The sequence below is a fragment of the Apteryx mantelli genome, chromosome 1 (assembly GCF_036417845.1).
Source record: "Apteryx mantelli isolate bAptMan1 chromosome 1, bAptMan1.hap1, whole genome shotgun sequence".
Taxonomy (NCBI): domain Eukaryota; kingdom Metazoa; phylum Chordata; class Aves; order Apterygiformes; family Apterygidae; genus Apteryx; species Apteryx mantelli.
Window position 1 is genome coordinate 168,086,474 of NC_089978.1, and position 23,461 is coordinate 168,109,934.

The window sequence follows — 23,461 nt, forward strand, 5'->3', positions numbered from 1 at the left end:
TCAACCATTCTGTGATTCTGTGAACAGTCTCCTGAACTTAGAGCTACAGTAGCCATGACATTAATGTTGGGTGTCTGAACAGAGCCCCTTATTTGTGATCACTCACAAGCACACATTTTAGCTTGCACAAGCACACAACAGCCATCTGTTCCTTGCTCCCCCTCTCCCTTGCCCTCATTGCTAGCACAGCCATGCACCTGCACACCTCCAGTTCTTAGATTTCTCTGCAGTCTTGGAGAATTCTTCTTGATTGCTTTCTAAGGAGCACATGCTTAACAGCGAAAGACAGAAAATGGAGACATGGAAAGAAATGGGAAAGAAAAAAGTCCCCAGTATGTAACCTGCTAATGTTCTGCATTTCCAGGATCCAGTGGGGCTCCAGGTCCTGTCCCCGCAGCAGGATCAGGCCATCTTTGGTGGTGATAAGCAGATTGCTGCAGTTTGTGTCAGATGCCTTCATCGTCTGCAGGAAGTAAACACCCCCACTGGTAGAAATGGAAAAGAGAGAGGAGACTCCTGTACTCCTTGTATTTGCACATCTCAGCACTAGCTGCCTTTCCACATGGCAATTCATCCTACCTAAGATTTGAATCATTCTTGGAGATAACTGTCTTTCCTCAGTGATAGAGCTGAGCTTCCTAACGTGTGTTCCTCAGTTAAGTGGGCTAAATCCAGGTCTGGGGTCTTCTGAACATCTGAGTTACTGTAAAAAGCATGGAGTTTGGGGCTTCACATTTGCTCCCTTTACTCTTATCCAGGCTGACATTGACAACAACTTGGCAGTAAAGGAGAAGGAGCTGGGAAATCCAGGTCCACAATGCTGTGCAGAAGCTAAACTTCCCAAAGGGACTCCATTAGCTGGGAACACCTTTTTTTCCTCCAGGTATGCATATGGGGTAGAAGAAAGGAACAAGGAGCTGGAGAAGCAAAAGACTCCCTTTTATCATCCACTGCACTTCTCAGTAGGACAACTACCAGGACAGGGAGGGAATAACAGGCTCTCTGGAATACTGATATCAATCAGGCAATGAGAAGAAGGGCAGTATTAAAGTAGGAGGGACCATCTCTAGGAGTATTAGGAGGTGCCCACTCTCCCCTTCCTCTCCTAGCAGAAGCAGGACGACGAGTTCATCTCCTACCTGTAAATGTCGATGAGCTCTGACAGGTTGACAGATCTGCGTTTTTCCCACTCTGGCTCCTCCTGCTGCAGCATTGCAGGGAAGCTGTCCCGGTTTCTGGCTTGGGTAAAGATATCCCTCAGGGCAACTGCTTGAACATTACCTGTCAGGAAAGGTACAGATGAAGAGTCTTGCCTGCAAAGGTTAATGCCCCAATAGCACAGAGAGCCCTTGGGATCACTGGGGTTATGGTCCAGGGCAAATAAAAACCCAGAGCTGGGACTTCCCTGGCATGATGTGCCATGGGCAGAGCTGGCTTTGGGAAACTCCACAGTATTCCAGGCTAGCCCATATTGGTGCTCCTGTACTCTCCCATATCATGGCAGTGATATTCTTTCCCAGACTGTTTACTCCCAGCTTTTACAGTGGAAGGCATGGTAGACACATCCCAGGGATGTTCTGGGTTACTTTAGGTAGAATTAATGTTTTCCTAGTAAGCAGAAGCACTGGAGAGCCACAGTGCATCTTACCAAAACCAAATAAGATGTAGATGGCTCCCTGGCTGGTGATGTGGACTTGGGGACCAATCACTTTCCCTTCTCCATTGGTGCTGTACTTCACAGGCCCACCCAAAGCAGTCCCAGTCTTTCCTGACACCAAGATAAAAAACACATCGGGCTGCAAAGAGAGAGAGAGATGAAGAGATTTCTGGCAGTGCTTTCATGCATTTGAGCTCTCAGAAGATTTCCTGGCCCCACAGCATGAAGCACCACTGCCCTCTCCCTCCACAGCAAGGCCTAGCAAGTGGTGTCTTCCTCTTTGCTCAGTCTGGCTTCCTGGGAGTCTTACATTCACGCTTTTCTCTTGGCTGCAAAAGCATCAAAGATAGAAGGGACTTCAAAAACTAAGCTCTTCTAACAACATTAATGCCAGAACTGTGGGGAGAGATGAGCATAGAGGAAATCTACATCAGCATTAATCACACAAGTGCTTCTTTCCTACAGATAATCTGAGTGCTCCTTTCTCCAAGGATCTCAACATGGCTTCCTACACTGCTGCTAAACATTCACTTCAAACCAAGTATCTGCTGAAGGAAAACAAATAATTCTCAAATCTCAGCCAGTCATAAATAATGACCCTTCTCTCCATTTCCACCTGAAAAGAAATGTGGATAGAATCACTATTGTTTGATCCCACTGCTCTGACCCACTGAAAGAAGGAGGGTGCTTTTCAGGGAAATCTAAGGGAAGAAAGATTACCTGCCTATGGGCTCTTGCATCCCCTATTACAGCCTTTCCACACCAGGCTCCCTGTTCTTCCTCTAGATAGTCATGGTCCTTTCAGACCGTGCCCAGGGATATGCTGTACCTGTGTCTCTTTGAGGGCCAGAACAACAATATCCCCAACCCCATCTCCATCTACATCTGGAAGTGTGGCAGCCGGTGCAGCCAGGATCCCATTTGAAAGGTGGATGGAGTTCAGCGTCCAGATGGTCTTGCCTGCAGGAGGAACAGGATGAAAGAGACCTGCAGCATTTGGGGAACTGGTGAACATCCCCAGAGGGTTCCACAAAACCTTCTTGAAGGAGGAAAAAAGAGAGCTTGTTTCCCAATTCCCTGAGAACAGGAAAGATAAGCCTACACACTATGGCAAGCTGCACTCTCTCATGGTAGGAAACAAAGTTTTTCCCCCAGCATTTCTTCAGATTGGCTTTGAGTCTTGCCTCAGTACCACTGTGGTTCCCTTCTGGTATCACTCTAGACAGACTTAAGCCCACAACACTTCCTGAAGTAGCAAAGAACATTTGAGGTTCACTCTTGGGAGGAAAACCTATATAAGAGTGCTGCTCTGCAGGACAGCAGTTGTTTTCCTCAGCCAGCAGGAAAGCCTATTGGTGGATATCAGGAAAGGGAACAGATGGGCAGTTCTGATATTCAAAGTGCAAATCTGTGTCTCAGTTAAATTCCCAGCAGCAAATAGCCACTCCAGCATGGCATGCTCACTCCACCTTAGGGTGAAAGCGTGTTAGCAGACATGATGTCAAATGGTTCAGCAGTCCAGCTGGGACCCAGATGTAAACTCAGTAAAACCTGATGTACAAATTGTTAAATTAACTTAAACACCCAAAGAAGGCAAAGTGAAATTTGATACTTTTAGTTCTTGGAATTCCTTTGCCAAGACTTCTGCTTTCTCAACCAAGGTTTAAAAATGCTTCTCCTTTTCTTCTGCTGTATGGGATAGAGCTCACCCTTGCATGACAAAGGAAACCAAAGGCCAGTCCTGCAAATGCTTATGCACATTATTAACACTACTACTACTGTTAAAGGAGACAGCCTATTGTCCTGACCATACAAACACTGAGCTGAGAGAGTAATCTGGTACCTAAAAACATTTGAAAATTAAGTGGTGCTGCTCAATTGACTGGGTCTGTCACTTCAACTCAATGTTTCTTATGTGTCTCCATTCTTTGTTCTGATTCCAAAAAACATTCTCCTGTACTCACTCATGATTGTTTCTGCCGGTTAATTAATGTGGTAGGACAAATAGCAATCAGAGAATGGATATGCACATGATCAGCATGATTAAAAATGCAATATTGATTCACATCTAACCAGTTCTTCTATGGGGCTAATTTCTCTGGAAGGTTTAGCTGGCTGCAGTACATGTCCTTAAATAATTTCTTCAAGAATGTTGTTCAGTTTTTAGTGTTGTTACGTAGGTGCTGAGGATGTAGTTACAGCTCAGTACTGATGAAAACAGCCCTTATAGATCCTTTAGGCCATGAAGATGCTACAGGATGATATTAACACTTTGAAATGGTCTTAGATTGTAAGAGGAAGATGCTGCCACAGAGCGGCAATGGCTTGGATTCTCTCTCATCCTGTGTAACTAGAAACTCATGAGCGTTTAGACCCTTTCCTGTGTGTCATTACTTAACAGACACCATGAAGTGTCAGCACTGAATTATTCTTGCTTATTAGTCCTTTAAAGAAAAGAAAGAAGCAGCATCTTTCTAACACGCTGGTATTTGACTTTACCTGTGGAGGCACTGAGAAGGCTGAGGAGTTTAGATGTTCCTGTCACAAGGCAGACAGGCTCTGCAGGTGCTCCCAGCAACAGCCCTTTGCACTGCACACTCAGAGTCTCCTCAGGAAGGTGGATGGACCACAGGTTGCTGCCATTCATACCAGAAAGGGCCATCACAGTCACTGAAGGTCTAGAGACACCTGGAAGAGACAGGAGGGAGAGAGTGAAATCCCTAGGCATCAAAGGCTAGGTCCATACTGCCTTTGGTCCTTGTGCTTCAGTTCCAACTCTAGCTTCTGGAACTAAGCAGCACAAGCCAGCTACATCAACACTGCCTGAAAGCAAAGGTCAAATCCCACACCATGGCTGAGTCTCTCTGCCTGTGGTGCCTAGCAGTGACCTCCAGACAAGAGTTGGTGTGTGAACCAATAGGACAGATAACCATGGAGGCTGGACCTGAGCTCAGCCATGAGATGTGGTCAGGTGAGCGCAGAGGAACCAAGATCCTCCTGGGGCCAGTTTGCTCAGTTGTGCTGATTTCCTGGTATGAAACGCATTGCTGTCCACACTAGGCTCCTGATACTTCTGATCCTTTCTCCCTCAATCCAACGGTTAGCACTGAGGGGAAGCCTTAAGTGATTCACAGCGCAGCAGCCTTCTCTTGCAAAAGGCCTAGGTCATCTGTATTTCTGGGGCAGAAGGTGATGGACAATCTGAGTGCTTTTTCTTTTGTTTTCCAAATGATTTTTAGTGTTTTGAAAAACAGACCGACTGCAAGAAATTGATGTAACTTGGGGTCTTTTCCTAATTCACCAGGTAGCGCAATCCATAATCCTCCCCAGAATGGAAATCATCTGGCTCATGCTGAGGGGGTGCCTCAGCCCAAATTCTTATCATTGGGTAGGTAGGGACCAAGAACACCTAAATCTTCAATGAAGCTCCTAGCCCTTGTGCACGTGGGTTGGATAAGCTGCTAATGATGCCATAACTTAGTCCCTCAGGTACTACTCAAAGCTTATCCATACCAGGCACTGTATGAGCGCTCTGAGCACAAGCTACTGGAGGGCTGATGTCCAGTAGTGTTGGTGTAGGATTGTGACATGCTGACACCTGCTTTTTGTCTCCCAGCATAGCTATAGCCCAGGGTGCAGCTATGTATGGTTAATTCCAACACCTGGAGCATGCTGAGAACTGTACGTACGTCTATGATGGAAGATAAACAAAATGCAATAGCAAAATACAGAGCAGAAGGACAATCTTTACAAACTGAATGCAGCCTTTATGTCAACAGTATCTCTCTCTTTCTTTTTTTTTTTAACCTACTCTACACAGTTTTCTCTTTGCCTGTGGATTTCTTTCTGTAGGATTTTCTGTGAAATACTCAGGGTCTTGCTTGGGCCATGGAAGAGCAGCATTTTCCCTTTCCTCTAACTATTTTTTTATTATCCTGCTCCTTGCAGAGCCAAGGCACTGAATGTATTGTCATTTTTCTCCCACAAGAGTTCTCTTCAGGCTGTGCAATGTGTTCTTGCTCCTGAACATGTCTCTGGGACTGAGCAGATTTCACATAATCTGAGGTGAAGCCAGGCTAGGGAGATAGCAAGCTCCAGGACTTCAGAAACTATGAGCAATAGTACACCACCAGACTCGGCAGCCCCTATACGACAATGCCGGATATCAGTAGACTGCTGATCTGTTGTGTGAGAGTTAGCAGAGAAAGTGAAAGTAGCCAGGAGGAAGTAGCAGGGTGATCCCTGCTACAAAGCCAGGCACACTAGCTTCCCCACCATCAGGCAATCTATTGACCATGAACTAACAGCTCCTGTCTGGAGCCTGGCAAGGGTATGGAGTGCCCTGGAGACAGGAGGCAGGAGGGGGAGGATGTCTCCTGCAGCACCAACCTGCAGCTGCTTTAAAAAACCAACAGAATCACTACATTAAGAGAAATTTGTCCAGCCTTCTTAGGCCCCAGGGAAGACAGGGAATCAGAGCAGCTACGGGGGAAAACATCCATCATCCTCCATGCTGGCAAGCAACTGAGTAGTTCAGAGGAACCAGAGCGCTCCAACTGTCAGCTCTGCCATCACTGCTCCTATCTCCAGCTACCTTAGTAATGGCCAGGACACTAGACTAGAAATCAGAAAAGAGAGGTACTGGTCCACACTCTGCCTCTGGATCTCATCTGTGACCTTTGTCGAGCCGCTTCCCTTCTCTACACCTCCACCTCCTTGCCTGTAAAATGGAGATAGTGAGACTGAGCTCTTTTGTGAGGGGCTTTGAGAGCTACCAAAGGAAATAAAACTTTTTCCTAATTGCTATTTGTAGTGTGATGTTTTTCTGGTGCCTTCACCCCTGCCCCCAAATCAAGTGCTGCTCAAATACAGGACAAAGAGATGGATTTGCCTTGGATAGATGAGGGGAAATAGATGGCTCTGACCAGAGAGGAATGGGAGCACAGTCTTGAAATGAAAATTATGAGCAGCATGACAAAGCACAGGTATGGCACAGCAGCCATTTTAAGGAAATCTGAAAAGGACAATGTGGTGGCTTTGCAAGTTGCAGAAACTTTTTCCAGGCGTAACAGGAATATGCAAATGTCTGTACTGAAAATTACAAGAAGCAGAAAGGGAACGGAAAGGAGCTGTGGTGCTTACCCATGACGCTGGCATTCATCAAGGCTGTGAAGACGATGAGGATGTCAGGGAGCCCATCACCATTGACATCACACAGCTCCAGTGGGGATAACACACCACCTGCAACAGTCAAGAGAGGATCACCACACTGTTGTCAAAACGGCCACCACACCCAATGGCCATATCAGGAGCTGAGGGCTGGCGCAAAGGAAGAGACTCATGGATAGACGAGCCTCATGGAGTCTGTTAGGTAACTACCAATGCCTGACAGCTCCCACCATGGCTAGATCTTTCATTGCATGGAAAAGCAGAGACCCAGCATCTGGGTCAGAGAAAGGAAAGGGAAAAAATGGAGGAGCTGATAGATAAAGACGTCTGCTTCCCACCTCACTCTCTGAGGTGATGTGGGAACCACACATCTTACCAAAGACTCAGATTTAGAAGCTGGGGGCAGAAAGAAGGGAGGGAGAGACATATCTAGACCTGGCAGAAATTATTTCACAAACCACTGTTACTTTGCTGCAAAGGTCAGAATGGGAGACACTTTAGAAATGTTACCAATGGTCTGTATAGAATGACAAAAGATCACAAATGTTGATTTATGGATTCGAGCAAGGCAAGAAGACAAAAGAAATAAGGTCAGTTGAGCCAGTCAGGAGACACAAAGACTTCTGTCCCTCTCCTCCCAAGCACACCCACACACTTCAGTGTGGAGGTGCTGGTGAAACACAGGAACTAGAGAGGGAGGCAAAATGTTTTAAAGTGGTCTGGGCCATCTCTATCTGGAACACAGAGTACCATCCAGGCAAAAAGGCAGGATGGGAGAAAAGTCAAAAAGCTTTTTGGTGTTGACAGAAACAAGATTTGGTGGCACTGTTATCTACTGATGCCAGATCTCACAGGCCTCAGCTTGAAGAGTGAGCAGGACACAGCCTCCTGTGTGTTACCTCAGAGCATCTGCGGTGGTGAGGAAAGGTCTCTGCTCTGAGCTGGCTCTCCCAGATAGGTCTCTCCCGCTGATGCCCAGCCTGGGAGCTGCCACCTCCCCCATGCCAGATGCTGCTCCTGGAGGTTTCTCACCTGCTCCCTGACCTAGGTTGCGGTTCCAGGTGTTATGCAAGTCTCTAGGGGGACAGGGAATTAGAAATGCACACACCAACACCAGAATCATTGAGATCACCACAGTGAGCAAAAAGACTGCTGTGCGCAGGTAAGGCATGAGGGAGGGAGCAGCCTTCTGCTCTAAACTCCCAGCTGCCTCTGCAGGATAACCCTCTGGTGCGCTCTCTGACGTGTGCTGCTTTGTCATCCCAACCTCCACATCGGAGTCAGGGTCCTGCACCTCCTCGGGAGGGCTCTTCCCATTCTTGACCCCCCCATTCTTCTGTATGTTAAGCACCAGGTCATCTTCACTTTCATCACTATCGGCCTGAGTGAGGGGATCGTATTCCCCAAGGTCCGGGCTCTTTTTTCCTGAGGAAAGAGATAGAGAAAGATAATAAAGCATTAGCTCCTTGCTTTTTCAGAGTCTCAGTGGAGAAAAGGCTGCAGGGGAGAGCAATGCAGAAGGGAAGACAAAGCAGTCTGAATTTTGAATGGATCCAAGGGAGAGATGTAAGAGGAAAAGCAGAGTCTGTCTAGGTTTCAGAGTAGCAGCTATAGGAGAAGCAATGCTAACAGTTTATTTCCCCCAAATAAAGATATACATATATAAATATACATATATGCACATATATGTACATGTAATCCATGATTTATTTAATTCCCTTTAATATTTTCCTGTTCGGTAATGAGACACACTGATGTGAAGTCATGCTTAACCCTCTCAGTACCTAAACCTCAACACTCTCTTGACTTCGGACTCTGAACTCCTTTAGCATTTGCCAAGCTCTAATCCACTCACTTTCCCCTGTTCCTCCTGCCTGTTCGAAGCAGCACTGTTGCATTTTCTGTCCTGCTTTGCAAGGGAGAGAAAGGCGACAATAGGGCTTGAGCACTGTGTACCATTTCTCAGCAGCATTGGTAAAAAATGGGTATCAACTCCTGAAGGTAAGGGTAAAGTAAGTGATTTTGTCCTTTTGGGTGAGTAACATTCTGGTTTCCAAAGGGATCAAGGTTGCTCCCGTAAGATGCTACCTTCTCTGCATGGCTCAGCACTGTGAGAGGGAGCGCTCCAGCCCCAGCAGTAGGAAACCTCAGTGCCCCTGCCCTGTTCCTGCTCCCACCAGCACTGACAGCATGGGCTCAGCCTTGCTGAGACAATATGGCACTGACGCCTTCAGGTGGTGGTATAGGAAAGTAGCTTAGCGCTAGGGAGCTTTTCACCTCCTGCCATGATGCCAGTGCTGCCTGACACACGGACAACTTCTCCCCCAAGCCCTAGACAGCAGCAGGGACAGGGATGAGGGCAGGTGCAGAGCCTGGCTGTACACACTGGCACGAGGCCAGTGCCATCTGCTTACGGTGGGGGGGGGGGGGGGAACAAGATCATGCAATCTCACTGCCCTGAGTTACGAGTGGAGGATCATGTCTGAGGGAGCTGCCCTGAGCTACCAACCTGGGCATGGAGCCATGGCTACTGCTCTGAGGTTTGCAGGTACTCAGTCTATTTCTCTCTCTCTCTCTCTCCTGCTCCAAGGTGGGCCTTTGCTACTCCAGACATCCGTCTCGTTTGCCTAAAGCTGACCTGAGCCAGGAGCTAACTTGTGCCTGAACGTGCTTAAAGTAATGTATGCAAGGCATAAATAACAAGCAAAAATACACAGGTTGTAACCACTCTCAGACATTAAGATGATGGGAAGGCTTTACCAAGTGGAAATTAAAGGGTTCTCCTCATTATTCTTACTATACTAGGTTATACACCTTATTTTCCTGTTGAAGGTAGTATCACAGTTACACATATACTGTAATATCCAGATAGTGCAACACACTAGAATCTATTTTGCAGCATTTGGATATCATTTCTTTACCTGAAACATTCAAGTAGCCTTAAAGGCAGTCTTAAAACAAAAGACCAGCAAACCATCAGACATATCTGAACTTTGCCCACTGTCTCATGAAGGGGAGTGTGTGTGGGGGGCTTCCCGTCTCACTTGGAAATGGTGTTTAGTTTCAACTTTAGGATGTAAGAAAAACTGTCAATCCCGGTAAAGGCCAAATGCCCCATTATAAGTTCGAGCAAGTAGGGCAACACACCTATACTTAATAGAGGGAAATAAAGATAGCCAGTTAGATCACGTATCTAAATTGGGATCTTCTTTTTCTAACTATGTGTTTCCACAAGACTTGCATCAAAACAACCCAGTGCATACACACACTCCAAAAAGCTGTGCCTGGTGGAGGTAGAGAGCCCAACTAAGATACTAATTCCTGCGGAACAGGTGTATCCCTGCCCAGCACTGCACTGTGTCACACAGATGTGTCCTGTAACAGCATGCATACAGAGTAAGTGCATTTCGGGAAGAGTCTTGATAACCAATCCGCCTTGGCTCCATCCCACGTGCAGCACAGAACCTTGCCGAACTCAGTGGTACACAGCGCTCTGCTCACAGAGATTGCAGTGAGAGAGAAGTGTGGCTTTCCCAGATGTCTACATACAGTGGGGCTGTGCTGACAAGTTGCTGAAAGACAATTCAGCGAAAACTAAAAGTTCCACCGAGGACTTGATGGCAGGGTATTTACAGCATCTCACTACAGATCCAGATGTGCCAGTTCAAGCCAGGTCAGCATAGTATGAAAAGCTAATGATGCTGGCCCAAGAGTAAATGGGTATTTTAGCCATTTGTCCTGGGAAGTCAAAGGTAGACAGTTCTCATGTTAACCACATTGCTCCCAGTTTTGGAAAGCACGGTGCTTGAAACATGTTAGCCCAAAAGCAAACTTACACTTCAGAGAGACTGTGATTTATTTAGTTATTTTAATTCCAGATAATCAACCCAGAGGACTGAAACTGCTCTTCGTCTTTGGGGCAACTAAAAGCATTGATAGGAATGAGCTTTATTTTGAACAGTTTCATTTTGCATCTCTAAGAGACAAAACAGACCTTGAAACTGAGGCTCATCTGGTCCTTGAACTAGCTGGGATAAGATACTGGGAGATCTACAGTGGTGTCAATCACCACAGATGTCCTGTAGCAGGGACACCTTTCCTGCCAAGAACCATTTAAGAATCCCAATCCATTTGTCAGAGGCTAAAAATGGCTACACAGGCTACACAGTAATAACTTAAGGCTTTTAGTGATCTGCATAGGAAAGGTGCCATTGATTTACAGGAGAACTATAAGGCACTAAGCTGTTCAGTCTTACTTAACATCTAAGCCCGATCAAGAACCAGAAACTGAGATTCTTCCTATCTTTTCCCAAAAGGCTAGATGGTACCCTTACAAGGCACACCCACTCAGTAAAGTCAGGCATGAAATGCAGTGCTGCTCTTTAAAGCCAAAAATAGGGAAGATACTGCCCTTTAATAACAGCTGTTGGAGTGCTCACCTAGGATGTGGGAGACCCAATTGCATATCTAATCTCAGTGAATGCAAACCTTCATCTCCCACTGTTTGGAGAGTGCCCTAACAAGCAATCTGTAGCTGTTCTGGGAATGCGCTGGGAGGGCTGGCAAGGGCGTGCTCAATCCAGCCTCTTGAGGCTGTTCGATGGTGCAGAGAATAAATAACTCATGATTCACCTGGCTGAAGAGAGAGAGCAGAAGGAATGCAACTCCATCGGAGTTTTAGTTCACTTGGTGTAGGAAGAAGAGATACAATATCTGGTTTCCACTAATCACTCCCAAATGATTTTTAAACAGAAAAGCATAAACAGGGAGACATAAATAACAGTATAGGGTGTGTGAAAACAAGGGCAGTGTCACATCATGCGGAGAACTATGATTTATCAAGAAACACTCCAGAAGTCAAATTTGTTCCTTTCAGGTCAACTCTAGGACTCAGGCTGGGGGAAAGACTGTTTGTCCATCAAGAGATAGCTGAAACTGCTTTTGTTGTAAGAGATCAGCTGTCAGAAAATCCTGTGAAATTTTCAGCTTTCCAGTGATAAAACAGTGGTTCCCAGTCAATGGCCTGTGGGTTACAAGCAATCTGAGGAACACTTGCTTTTGGTCTGTGGCCAAGTTACTGGTTATGTGGCCCTGGATTTTTGTTGACAGCAACTGGAAGAGAAAGTAAATACTGAAGAGGGAGATTTTCAAAGGCAGAAAGGAGAGAAAATGCCCCCAATTTTTTGACTTTCAAGGGCAGTTGAATCCAAATTGCACTTTATGCCTTTGAAAATCCCCTATGCATTTGCCTAATCGTACTTTTTGCACAGGCAGCTCTTTGGCTATTGCAGCAGTACAATGAGACCTTTCGTAGAAGAAAAGATGAATCATGTGATCATGAACTGGAAAGGAGGCATCTGTGAGGTGATCTGTGTTGGAATCAGGTCCAGCTCATAATGAAATATTCTTTTCTAGTGCTGACAACTTGAAAGATATTAAACTGTCATCAGTTGTTTTACTTACTGGAAAGGCTTTTCTTTGCACTCGCTTTGGAATGAAGAGAGCAAATCTTGGACTTTAGACAAGTGCAACTTTCAGTGCATTATCCCAATGATGACCTATTGCTATCTAGTTTTAGTATCCTTTGTACTTGATTCAGGTTTCTGTTTTTTGTTTTTGTTTGTTTTTTGTTTTTAGTTGGGAGTTGGCAGGCAGCAGTCATGGGGTACAGCAGACACATTTCTAAGCCCGTGGGGAGATACGTTGCCACATATTGATGTAATTAATTTAATGAGATGCAGCAGAAAAAACAGCTATAGGAATAGGCTTTCTGCCTTCTCATTGCTGTTGAAAGCTGTATTTTTAGAGATGTAATCACAAAAGCAAGATATCAGATACACAGTTTAACCTAAGGATTGACAGAACTGTTTTTTTAACTGCAGCTGCAAGGCCTGTGCTTGTTTCCAAATCAGTGCCTCCCAACTGCAGACACCAAACAGATCATCCCAGCTCTAGAGATCCAGGAGAAGATCTGTACTTTTCATTGTACAGTTCCGCATTTCCTAATGAACTTCTTGTAGACACATTCCTTTCCAATTAGCCAAACAAGTCTTTCATAACCAGGAAGAAACTGAACAGCAAGCAAAACTTCTTAGAGCATAAAACACTACATAAATTAAAAAATGACAGTAGAGGACCACCTATATGGATTGCTAAATGTTGTTGCGCAGGGCCCTGCAGACATTACTGTGACCTTCATGGACTGATGGAGGAGGGAAGCCCCTCCGGCTCACTGGCTTCTGCTCCAAAGCCCCCACGGGAGCTGCAGGAAGATGACAGTGCTGATGACAGGGACGAGCCCACGCCCCAACATCTGGGTGCTGCTTTAGTCCCGAGGTTGTCCTCAAGGCAAGAAGTGGCAAGGAGGGATGATGAGGCACCTCCTGACTGGCGTTATGCAGCCATGTGCACTGGCACCATCTCCAGCAGGATCCTGCCAGTCCATCCTGCAGCCAATAACAAACTCAAAAGATCTGGTTTCCCTTGGGTATTTTTGTTCCCTTTTATACTCCTCGCTGAAGAGGACGGCTGCTGTACTGCTGTTCACTGCCTTATCTTTGAAAGATCTGATTTTCCCAAACAATAGTCCCTCATGCTTGAATATCCTTTCATCTTGCTGAAGACCTTTGGCTGAAAATTATCCCCATGTATTAGGCAGACTTTAAACATTAACCTGGATAACTGCAATGACATATACTGAGTTCCCGGCCTGGTTTTGCAGGGTAAATAGTGACAAGAGCACGCAAGGGTGGATCAGACACGGAGCAACTTGTCTTCGGCGCTGGGGGCGGCAGTTGAGCCCTCGCACTCGCTCCCCCGCCGCCCAGCAGCGCCCGGCGCGCCCCGGCCCGGCTCGACGCCCGCCCCCGGCCCGCTCCGGCCACGCCAACCCCCGCAGGCTGCCCCGCCACCTCCGCCCCTCACCGGCCGCATCGCCATGGCAACGCCCCCCCCTCCAGCGGGGGTCTCGGCACTGCCCCCCCCGCTGGGGGGCCGGGACGCCGCAAGGGGGAAGACCCGGATGTGGCTGCCCCCGCGCCCCTCCCTCACGCGGGGAACGGACCCCCTTACCTGGCAGCTTCAGCGCCCGGGAAAGCACCGTAGCCATGCTGGAGAGGCTCAATGCGCATGCGCGCCGCCTCCCCTCTCCCCCGCGCTTTCCTGCTGCCTGCTGGGAAATGTAGTTCCGCGGCGTGAGGCGCCGCCGGGCAACCGCCTCCCAGACGGGGCGGTGGGGGAGGAAGGGGGCGCGTCGCTCCTCGCTTCCCGGCTTCGTTAACGGCTCGGGCAGAGGCGTAGGGGCGGCGGGGGGACCCCTGGCCGCTCCTCGTCCCCGGGGGCTGGAATGGCGTGGGTGAGCAGGGCTGGCGCTTGCTTCCCGGCCGCGGTGCCCTGTCCCGCCGAGGCGGCCGCGCGCCGTGCCCAAATTCGTGATTCCTGCCCAAACCAACGTCCTTCATGGGCTCCAGCGGCTGTCGTCTCCTCCGCGCTGTTTTACAGAGGCGGAGCCCTGCAGGGCGGTCGGGGGCCCCCGGGGAACCGTTTCTGATCCAACGTGCTGCAGTGAGGCATGGCCAAGGGCAGTGCGGGTTTCTTAGAGCTTGCACAAAGTGCTAGGAATACACACGTACAAAAACATGCTTGTTGTCCAAAGTGGTTTGCACAGAAAGTGCCAGCCCTTTAATTGCTCTTGGTTATAAATATATGCCTTCATTCTTGGGAAGTTTTTGGTCGGAAGAAATCATGTTTGTTGATTTTATTTTGATTTTTTTTCTTAGTTACAGTATGAAAGACTGCCAGGGTGTTTTCGAAAGATCTCCCTGAGCTTCACCACAGCCTTCTGAGGTAAGTGAAAAAGTTTCACTCTCCCTTTTTCACAATGAGGAAGTTGAGCCAAGAGGGTTTTGTGGCTTCCCCAAAGTCGTAAGGCCCCAGCTTCCCGATTCCCAGGTTCATGCACAGGTCATCTGACAACAACACTTCTTCAAGTCATGATTTGTGTGAGAGCTCTTCAAGGCTGACTTCTTTCTCACAGAAGAAGCTGCTTTCATTGGCTATATAACAAAAGAGAGTCTGACTGGCTAACGTACACTTCATGTTTTCTCAGCATCTGCTGCTGCTGCTTCTTTCCTCCAGTTCAGGTGCTGTTCCTGCAAATAATGTGCTTACCCTTTGCTGTCTGGGTCTGAAACTCTTTAAATAATAACAATAAGGAAGGAACAGAAGAGAGACACCAAGTGGTCTAGATGATGAAGAGACATTTTTTTTTCAGATATGAACTGAAAAGAGATGGAGAATTAGCTCCTGATCCAAAACCTATTGGTACCACTGTGAGTTTTTTCAGTGATTTCATCAGGGTTCAGATTAGGACCTTCAAGAGAACAAGGGGGCATTTCCCAGATGGCAAAATCTGGAGAAGCCAAGAGAGTTGTTCTTTTTCCTTTCCTCTCCAGGTCTTTTTGAATACGGAGTCCTGTTCCATATGCCATTCCCTTCCTTCACTTTTTGATTTAAGAGCAGTGATGATCCTGTATCTATGTCAATATTTAGAGGAGCGATCCTGTCTGCTTTTCAAGTCTCAGTTAACAAATCATGTGATATACTGTGACAAGAGCTGTCCAGCAGAGAAGCTCTGTCTAAGAAAACACTTCTGGCACCAGTTAGAGCTAGGAGCAAGGATACAGGAAAAAACAGCCAGAAGCAGGAACTGGAAAATCTGGTGTCGTCATTTGTGATCTCTTAACATCTGGCACGCAGACACACTGCAAGATCCCTTGTTTATAATGTTCCTATGTTTGTGGGACAGCATAGCCACACTGAATTCATGCATCTCCACAAAAACAGCTCTTTCCCCACTCCCTGACATCTCTGTGAGGCTAATGGATAGCAAGGGCAAGAGATCTGTAGTGAAAATTGATGCTTTTGAGGGACAGATGACTGAGCAAAGTATTTAGTGAGAGTTTAATGATTAAAAAGCATGAGAAATGAAGTTTTCCTACTTTACATTGTGAATGTAAGCTGATTTGCATATAAATTGGACCTGTCAAGTGTAGTGATACTGATCAAAAAGCTGTGAAAATAAAACTGATGTTGCAAATAAATCATTAATTTATGTGAATGTAGTGAAGTGTTGCTGTTCATTTTATTTATTTTTTCAAAGCAGTTTGGAAAAGCCAGATAGTGAAAAATGAGATACTTGGAGCTAAGCTTGGAAGTTTGAGAGCTTTAGGTTGACAATGTGGTTGTTCAGAAAAACTTTACATGCCAAAAAACATAGCCACAGGCCCCTCACTAGTGCTAAGCTTGTGCAAGCCTTCTTTCCCCACGTTGGCACCTTCTGTCCTGTCTAGGGCAAGGACCCTGCTTGAGATAAATTTGTTCTGCCCTGCTGGATGCCTGGTTCCTGACCTGACCCACGCCTTTTGAAACACCTATGTGTTGGATAGTATTGATATGTAATAGTCACCTGACCTACACAATCTGTAGCGATATCTAGGGTCCACCTAATAGGGCCAGTGCAGGATATATTGCACTTGGCTCAGGAATGGCATGACACAGCATAAGGATATCTTTTCAGTATAACCTCTTTCAGTAACTTTTGTTGTCACTCTACCTGAAAGGAGAGGGGTGATGCCCTTGAACAGCAGCAGGAACACAATGTGTGGAGGTAGCTACCTTGTGCAGAAATCCCAGAAAACACATTCTACCTGAGCTCTCAAACTGCAGCTCTTGTTTCTTTACCCCCTTCTCTTCTTTCTGGGACTGGCTATGCAAAGTCCCCCTCCTCCCTTGCAGGCATTTTGTTCAGTTCTCTGCTTTTGCAAACAAATGGAGAATGAGGCACTGGTTGGGCTGCAGTGAGGCAGGGTGACCCACTGTATGCCACTGCTTTGCTTCCTGCTACCAGAAATTAGACTTCTCCAGCTTGCCTGCACAAGTGCACCTCTGGTTGCTCTCTGATTCAGAAAGGACCTGCATTAAAAAGTGTTATGAAAAGTGCTCAAGCTAGAGCTGATTGCTGTGGCAGAACTGGATGATGGAATGATTGCATGTGCAGTTCTGCTCTAAGGTCAGAGGGATATCACCTCTGTCTTGATGAGCCGCTGGGGCTGTACTGTCATATCTGCACCTCAGCTGCAGGAGGGCAGCACTTGAAGGCTGTAGCGTCATGAGGTGCTATGCCAGGTCCTTCTGGGAGTTCATATAGGATCTGGCACATATATGTGATCAGACTGTGTTCACAGTGACTCTGTTAGCACAGCCCTGGGTTTGTCAGCTGGCCTCTGGGATAGTTAAAGTTCCTCTCTGTCAAGCTGCCTCCTGTGGGGGCTGCCAGATGCCAGCCCTGGTGACTCCCTGCTGATCCTGCCTTCTGTCTCCAAGATCAGGTACCTTTAGCAGGGGTACTCACTGATGACAGTTTTTCTTCCTCCCTTGCAGCTCACAGTGGACTTTTCTGATCATACCCATCACAAAGTGGTAAAGCTGTATGCAGTCTTCACAGGGTCTTTACAACAACAGTGACCTTCCTGCCTGCTTTGCTGTGCTTGTCCCCTTCACACAGAGTAGGTGAAGAGGGAACTGGGGCTAGCAGCAGTGAGTTGTGCAGCAAGTGCAGGAGGATCATGAGTGGGTGCTGAACTTCAGAGCGGGGAAGGGTGACATTCAAGGAGGTCTGTGTTTGCCTCACCCCTGGTCTGATGCCCCTACAGAACATGCATATAAGTCCCCAAATGTGGAGAAGTTTGGTTATAGGCAACCCCAAGCACTTAATGGTCTTTAGCAAATCAGTTTGGTGGTAGGTTCGGTCATTGCCTCCAAGATTACAGCAGCCATAAAGGTAGCTCGGTGCTAGACCCCCATCTCATAGATATACAGGAGGACCTACCTGGTTTTGCATCTGTGGGCTTCTCTGACTGTATTGTAGCAATGGACAGGACACATGTCTCACCTGCTGCCCACCCCCAGCCAGGCAGTGCTCTTCACCATGGGAAGAGCTTCTGCCTTGCTGTGCTGTGAGCTCTGCTTGTCACTTTTTGGCCCTTTGTGTCAGCCTCTCTGAGAGGTACAAGGTGCCCAGCTGTCCCACAGCTCCAGCCTGCTGGTGTGCGCTGCATCTATCTGACACTGATGGACTTGTCATGCTCTCGCTCAGTGAGCCCACCAAGCCCTCTCTGCCCTGAGGCATGGAGCCACTCACTGCCAACATGGCCTGTCACTAGGAAAGTCTCCGTTCCCTCTGCAGCCACCACAGGGCAAACAAATGTGTTTGCATCTTGAAGGGGAAAGAGCTACTGGGGTCAGACTGAAGGCTGGCTTCTGCTGCATGACAGTATCCTCCTTGCCTGTGGTATTTTTTTCAGAACCTATGAGAGAATGGGTAGAAAAGGGTGGCAGAAGGAGTCATTCTGCTTTAGAAAGGACTCTTACCTCTGCTTCAGTTGCCTGTGAGAACCAGAAAGCCTGTGAAGGAGGCATGGCTGACCGTTGTATGGAGAACCTGCTGGGAGCTGCATACAACAGCTGGAGAAGCTGTTCTCAGCTGTCCTTTCCTCCAGCTGTTCAGGGGGGGAGTAATAACCCATATCTTTGCTTACCTATTTTCTCTAAGCTAATGCTTTTACCTGCTTTTCTCCTTGCCCTACCCTTATGCTTTGCAAGGGCTAGCTATGGCTGTGTATGCTTGGTCAGGAGCTCCGTGCAGCTGAAACAACCTCTTTGCTCCTGTGGCTGGCTGAAACCCTCCACAACAAAGGTCTCACATGAGAGCAGATACCACAATAAACAGGAAATGCCTTTTCAATCAATGAAATCAAATGCAATCAAGCTGTGAAAGCCAATGGAAAGAAACAATAAAAGCATGTAAAAACAGGAAAAGCAACTCTAGCACTTTCTGCAGGTGCCAAGTGGTCAAAGCCTTCTGGTACTTAAGCAAGTGCATTTCAGGCAAGTTCAAGTAGTGCAGATGATCCTCCAGGTTCTAACGAGCCCAGGCAGTAAAAGCAGTGCTAGCCCTGAGTCTACCCCAGCACTAACAAAAGGCCAAAAGATGATCAGAGCTCTGCAAAGCTTTCAGCTGTGCAGCCTCAAGGCTGTGTGGTGTGTCCACGTGCAGTCACAAGGGCAGGAACGGTGTGTGTCAGAGGAGTGAGCTACTGTGGGGGCCTACCCCAGCCAAACCCCTGATGGGTCCGTCTCTAGAGACTCTTCCAACCCCAGTGTCATTCTGCCAATGCTGATAATTGTGTGGCTGTGAGCCTGGAGGGAAGTGCTCAGTAATATCTGAACTGGAGATGCAATAAATGAAGAGAAGGAGAGGGTAGATACTAAGGAGATATGTTATGTACAAGGCAAGGCAGTGTCTGCTACAAAATCCTGCAAACTGCCCAGGCTGTGTCTAGCACCACCAAATGCACCTCTTGACAGAGTCTGGACTGACGATATCTGGTCCATGTGCACTGTGAAGTGCTTTGCAGACTCTCAGTGCAATGCCTGTGCCACCCCTTGTTCTTTGTGGCACCCTCTGACACCCCAGCCCCCCTGCAAAAGTCTGTGGTCATGCTGTGGAAGGTGTGAGTCCTTCTGGTGGTGCACATCCCTGGAGCAGTAAAATGCGAGTAGTTTGCTTTCCTCTTCATTGGACAAGAGAGGAGCCAACACACATGGAAGAGACATTTCCATCATTGGTTTGCAGCAGTCCAAAGCAGATATAAAATGGTACCAGGGGATAAGAGCAACATTTCACACATGCTCAGCACTTGCCTTGTTCTGCTGTAAGAAAGAACTGGCTGCACAACTGAGCGAGTGAGACCTCAGACCTGAGAAGGTTTGAGCAGAGGGAGGAGGGAGATTGCAGCAGTGGAGGCAGCCAATCTGTAGGACAGGCTGAGGAGAGATTAACTCTTTCAGACAGGCTTGTACAGAGCGTTGAGGCAAGTTGAATGCTGAGGGGATTACTGGGGGTGGCACCGGGGGGGGGGGGTTGCAACCCCTTTTGCCCTCAGCTTACTCAATCTGTGCCTGCCCAAAGGCTGCAGACTGAGCAGGGGGCTATGACTGTGTATGAGGGGCTGGGGGAAATGGGGACAAAGATTTCTGCAGATATTGTTCTTGCCAGGGGTATTTTACTCATAGCTCTTCTGAGTCCTAGGAGACCCACAGACAGACACATGCAATAGCCTGTTTGTACACCACAAACGAGCTCCGTATTTCTACTAAGGTTTAGAAAACCAATTGAAGGTGTCAACCCTTGCACGGGAGAGGAAATTGAACACCCTGCAGTTGCTTATGATGCCTTCATGAAGCTGCAGCAAAAGAATAGGCATTTCTCATTGTTTGGTTGTATTAACAAAGATCCTGATCTCTGTTTAGCTTAGTACTGTGCAGCACGTTGGTGTTGGGTGTCTGCATCTGAGTGCAACCACGGCAGTGATGGTGGGCTGTGCAGTGCTCCTCTTTTACGTTCTTGGAAATGTGACTGGTAGCAGGCTGTGCTAACAGAGAAGGGCCCCTTAGTGTCCTCCCTCCTGCCCTGTAATTTCTGAGGAGACACAGGGTATGGGGAATTTCTGTGATGTATGTTTCTGCTTGCTGAGAGCTGCACTGAGATAACATGCTGCCAGCACAAGACCAGGACATCTGGCACAGACTATGCCTCTTTACCAGTGCAGGCTGGATTTAGAGAGTTTAGAGAGTGCATGCCTGTACCTGTGTGAGCTTTTCCATCAGGTTTATTCAGAGCTCAGCTGGGCCCTAGTGTCTCCGTACCATGCCTCAGAGGGAGTCTTGTGAAAAACATTACTCCATCCTGTGCTCCCATCCCAAGCTTGCAAGCAGCAATTCATTTCCTCCTCTCAGAGAGTTACAATGACAACATAACTGGACTGTGTTTGCCCTGTGCTGAATGGAGAACAGCTGGAGACAGACGATTGTCTGGGTTATTTGCCTGTTGCCTAGACAATTTGTTTGCTTGTTTGAGCCCTGGCAAAATGTGTTTTCAGTTCCTTCAGAGGCACTGCTGGTCTGTGTTAAGCCTGTACATTGTGGCCTGCTTTAGAAAACTGGTGTTTTATAACTTTGCAAATGAGTGTCCCACTGCTTCAGTGGCAATGCTTTATAAACAAGCTGGTCTCTTCAGAAATTTCCCTGCCACAGAGCCAGCAGTGCTGAGGGGCTAGGAGCAGCCAGAACCATGTTTCTGGTGTCAGAGAAGCAGATATCCCTAACAGTTGCCCTGGCTGGACCTCTCTCTCTTGAGTGGGTTTAAGTGGCTGTGCTTAGAAGGATGCCACTCAACTTTCCTCCCGCTCAGCTCCTCACCAGGGTGAACCGGCATCACTCCATTATGGCAGAGATACTGAGCGTGCTCAGGCTGGGGGTCTGGCTCTGTCTGTACACACTTGCACACACCTTCTTGCTCCCTCGCTTCTGGATGTTGGCTTTTATTCTGAGTGGCCGGGCAGTCCTTCACCTCGTGCGAAAAGAATCCTTCTTCTCACTGCTAAGTGCAGATGTTTTGGCTGTGGAAAATGGAGTTAAATAAGGCTAGGCTGATCAGGAAGCAGAGAGGGTGTTGTTGCCAGCTGATACTGGAGAAGTAATATCAGGAAGAATGAAGATTTGGCCAAGGCACTAGCAAATGATGCCATGGATCTAGTCATGAGCCTGGGTGTCCAGCAAGTGTGCAGCTTAGGGCAGCGGTTGTGGCGGCTGCACATCCTCATATCAAAATGTCAGTTTTACAAGGATACAGGACTGGAGGCAAGGGCCCCACATCCTGTCTCACAAAAGGCATCCCTTTAACACCTCACACCTCACATCTCTTTGGAAATCTCTTTATCAAGTGCTGACCAAACCTGAGCCTGTTTGGTTTGGCAGGCACAGACCTGGGGGTGGGGGAGGGCAAGGGGGAGGATTGGAGAAAAAATAATAACACTGCTGCATTCATCTCTGCTTGTTTATTCCACCAGAAATAGATTTGGCAGGACGCATCAGGAATGAATTAATCAGCAGGGAATTAATTGGCATGTTTGTTAAAAGGCAGGAACAACTCGGTGAGCAAATCCATGGCTGGATGGTTCTAGGGTTCAAGCAGCCAGAGAGGAGTGCTGCACAGTGGAAACTGTGACTTTTAAGAGAAGTTGTACAGCTGTGCAGGAGAGCCAGCATTTGCGTGCCGCCCAGAAGGAACAAGTGACAAAGATATTCGGGTGTCCTTGCAGTCAGAACTGCTTTCAAAAAGGTCTCCATCGTTGATGCTTTCTTTCCCATACGGCTCCCATGTGTGTGGGGAGATATTTAGCTTGCATGAGTGGGAGGGAGGGGTAGGAGAGGTGCAGCCAGAGGAGGCTCCGAGGAAAGATTGTGGAAACGCAGAGAACAGGGAAATGAAGAGGAACACGTCACTCATCGCCAGCTGAAATCCAGAGGGGGTGGTGAGAAGAGGAACAGGGAGGACGAGGTTTGGAAGCCTTATCACAGAAGGACTGTCCTCAAGAGTGCAGGTAATAATGTTCGTGTGCAATTCTCTGCCTTCTTCCCCAGGAGTGTTTTGTTTCTTCCTCTGGAAGAGACACATTCCTCCATCTAAGGAAAAACTTGTTAGGCTGAGGGACTCTGAAGGCACCAGTGGGAAGAGCCAGAAGAGGAGGGGATATGTGCCTCCTGTGCAGACTGGCATAGACTTGGAGGTGGAGGGATGCTACCTAAATTTCTGGAGAACAGAGGTGTGCAAAGTGAGGGAAGGAGGCAAAAAGGAAGAGCAAACAAATCCTGACAGACAGACAGACAGACAGAGATGACGAGTGCAAGGTCTGAAAGAGTCTGTGTGTGCCTATCCAAGGAGAGAGAGGGTACTTCTTAAGAGGGAGCACTGAGCTCTAAGTGATAGAGAGACAGTTAAGAGATAAAACATAACCTGAAAGAGCAGGTACACTTGGAGAAGAGGCAGAAGGTGTATATACCTCCTCCAGACCAGCAATAATTTAGCAGTGTTACAATTTGCAGTAGAGCTGTACATTGTGCCTGGTTAGCTTCTGGTAACTTTTATTTTATTTATTTATTTATTTATTTTTGCATCAGCATGCCTGCCTGCTAACAGCAGCATCACCCTAGCTGTCAGTCATCAGGGCTGCCAATCAGATCCATTTACTTAATAGGATGGTCAGACTATTTGAGGGATCCAGTCACTCTTTGCTTTCACAGAGCATCCAGATACAAAATGAACAATGTAACTCTTAATTATATGCAAACACACTAATGTGACTCCAGTGTTAAATCAGATATGCTGTCAAACTTGAAAATGTCAAGATATTGTTACTCCTACAGAACCCGAAGGTGTGTGCACATGTCTATCAACATACAGTGTTATTTATACACACATATAAAACATAAAACAAAGGATAATACATTACAATGGATTTTTAACAAGGACTTGCGAAACAGTTGATATTCCAGGTGTACCAGGGTGGCTGGGTTAATATGGTAGGATCCATCTTCTTAAATTGCTTTTGGCATTTTCTTGATTTTTCCACCATTACATAATACTGCAACCATATGCTTATGTTTCTATTTCCCTGTTTGTTTTTGTTTTTTTTTGCTTGGAGAGCTAACAAATGCCATCCGCTTTGCAAGTAA

At 47.3% G+C, this 23,461-nt stretch overlaps 2 protein-coding genes across 4 annotated transcripts in view; one reads left to right on the forward strand and one right to left on the reverse strand.

Annotated features, from left to right (window-relative positions):
- Positions 1-2,252, forward strand: part of GSG1 (germ cell associated 1) — a 23,651-nt gene extending 21,399 nt beyond the window's left edge. The window contains exons 7-8 of the mRNA XM_067311224.1: positions 759-883; positions 2,123-2,252. Of these exons, the coding sequence (XP_067167325.1) occupies positions 759-883; positions 2,123-2,126 (129 nt within the window). The 3' untranslated portion in view covers positions 2,127-2,252. The remainder of the gene's footprint in view (positions 1-758; positions 884-2,122) is intronic.
- The window catches only part of FAM234B (family with sequence similarity 234 member B), a 23,469-nt gene extending 9,535 nt beyond the window's left edge, over positions 1-13,934 (reverse strand). For 2 of the 3 annotated variants that reach the window (XM_067311209.1, XM_013947773.2), the window contains exons 1-8: positions 13,898-13,934; positions 7,859-8,251; positions 6,800-6,898; positions 4,157-4,345; positions 2,487-2,617; positions 1,649-1,796; positions 1,140-1,281; positions 342-485 (exon numbers count right to left, since the gene is read on the reverse strand). In XM_067311209.1, the coding sequence (XP_067167310.1) occupies positions 342-485; positions 1,140-1,281; positions 1,649-1,796; positions 2,487-2,617; positions 4,157-4,345; positions 6,800-6,898; positions 7,859-8,251; positions 13,898-13,934 (1,283 nt within the window). The remainder of the gene's footprint in view (positions 1-341; positions 486-1,139; positions 1,282-1,648; positions 1,797-2,486; positions 2,618-4,156; positions 4,346-6,799; positions 6,899-7,858; positions 8,252-13,897) is intronic. The other variant, XM_067311214.1, reaches the window with a different exon arrangement.
- Between the last annotated feature and the right edge of the window lie 9,527 nt (positions 13,935-23,461).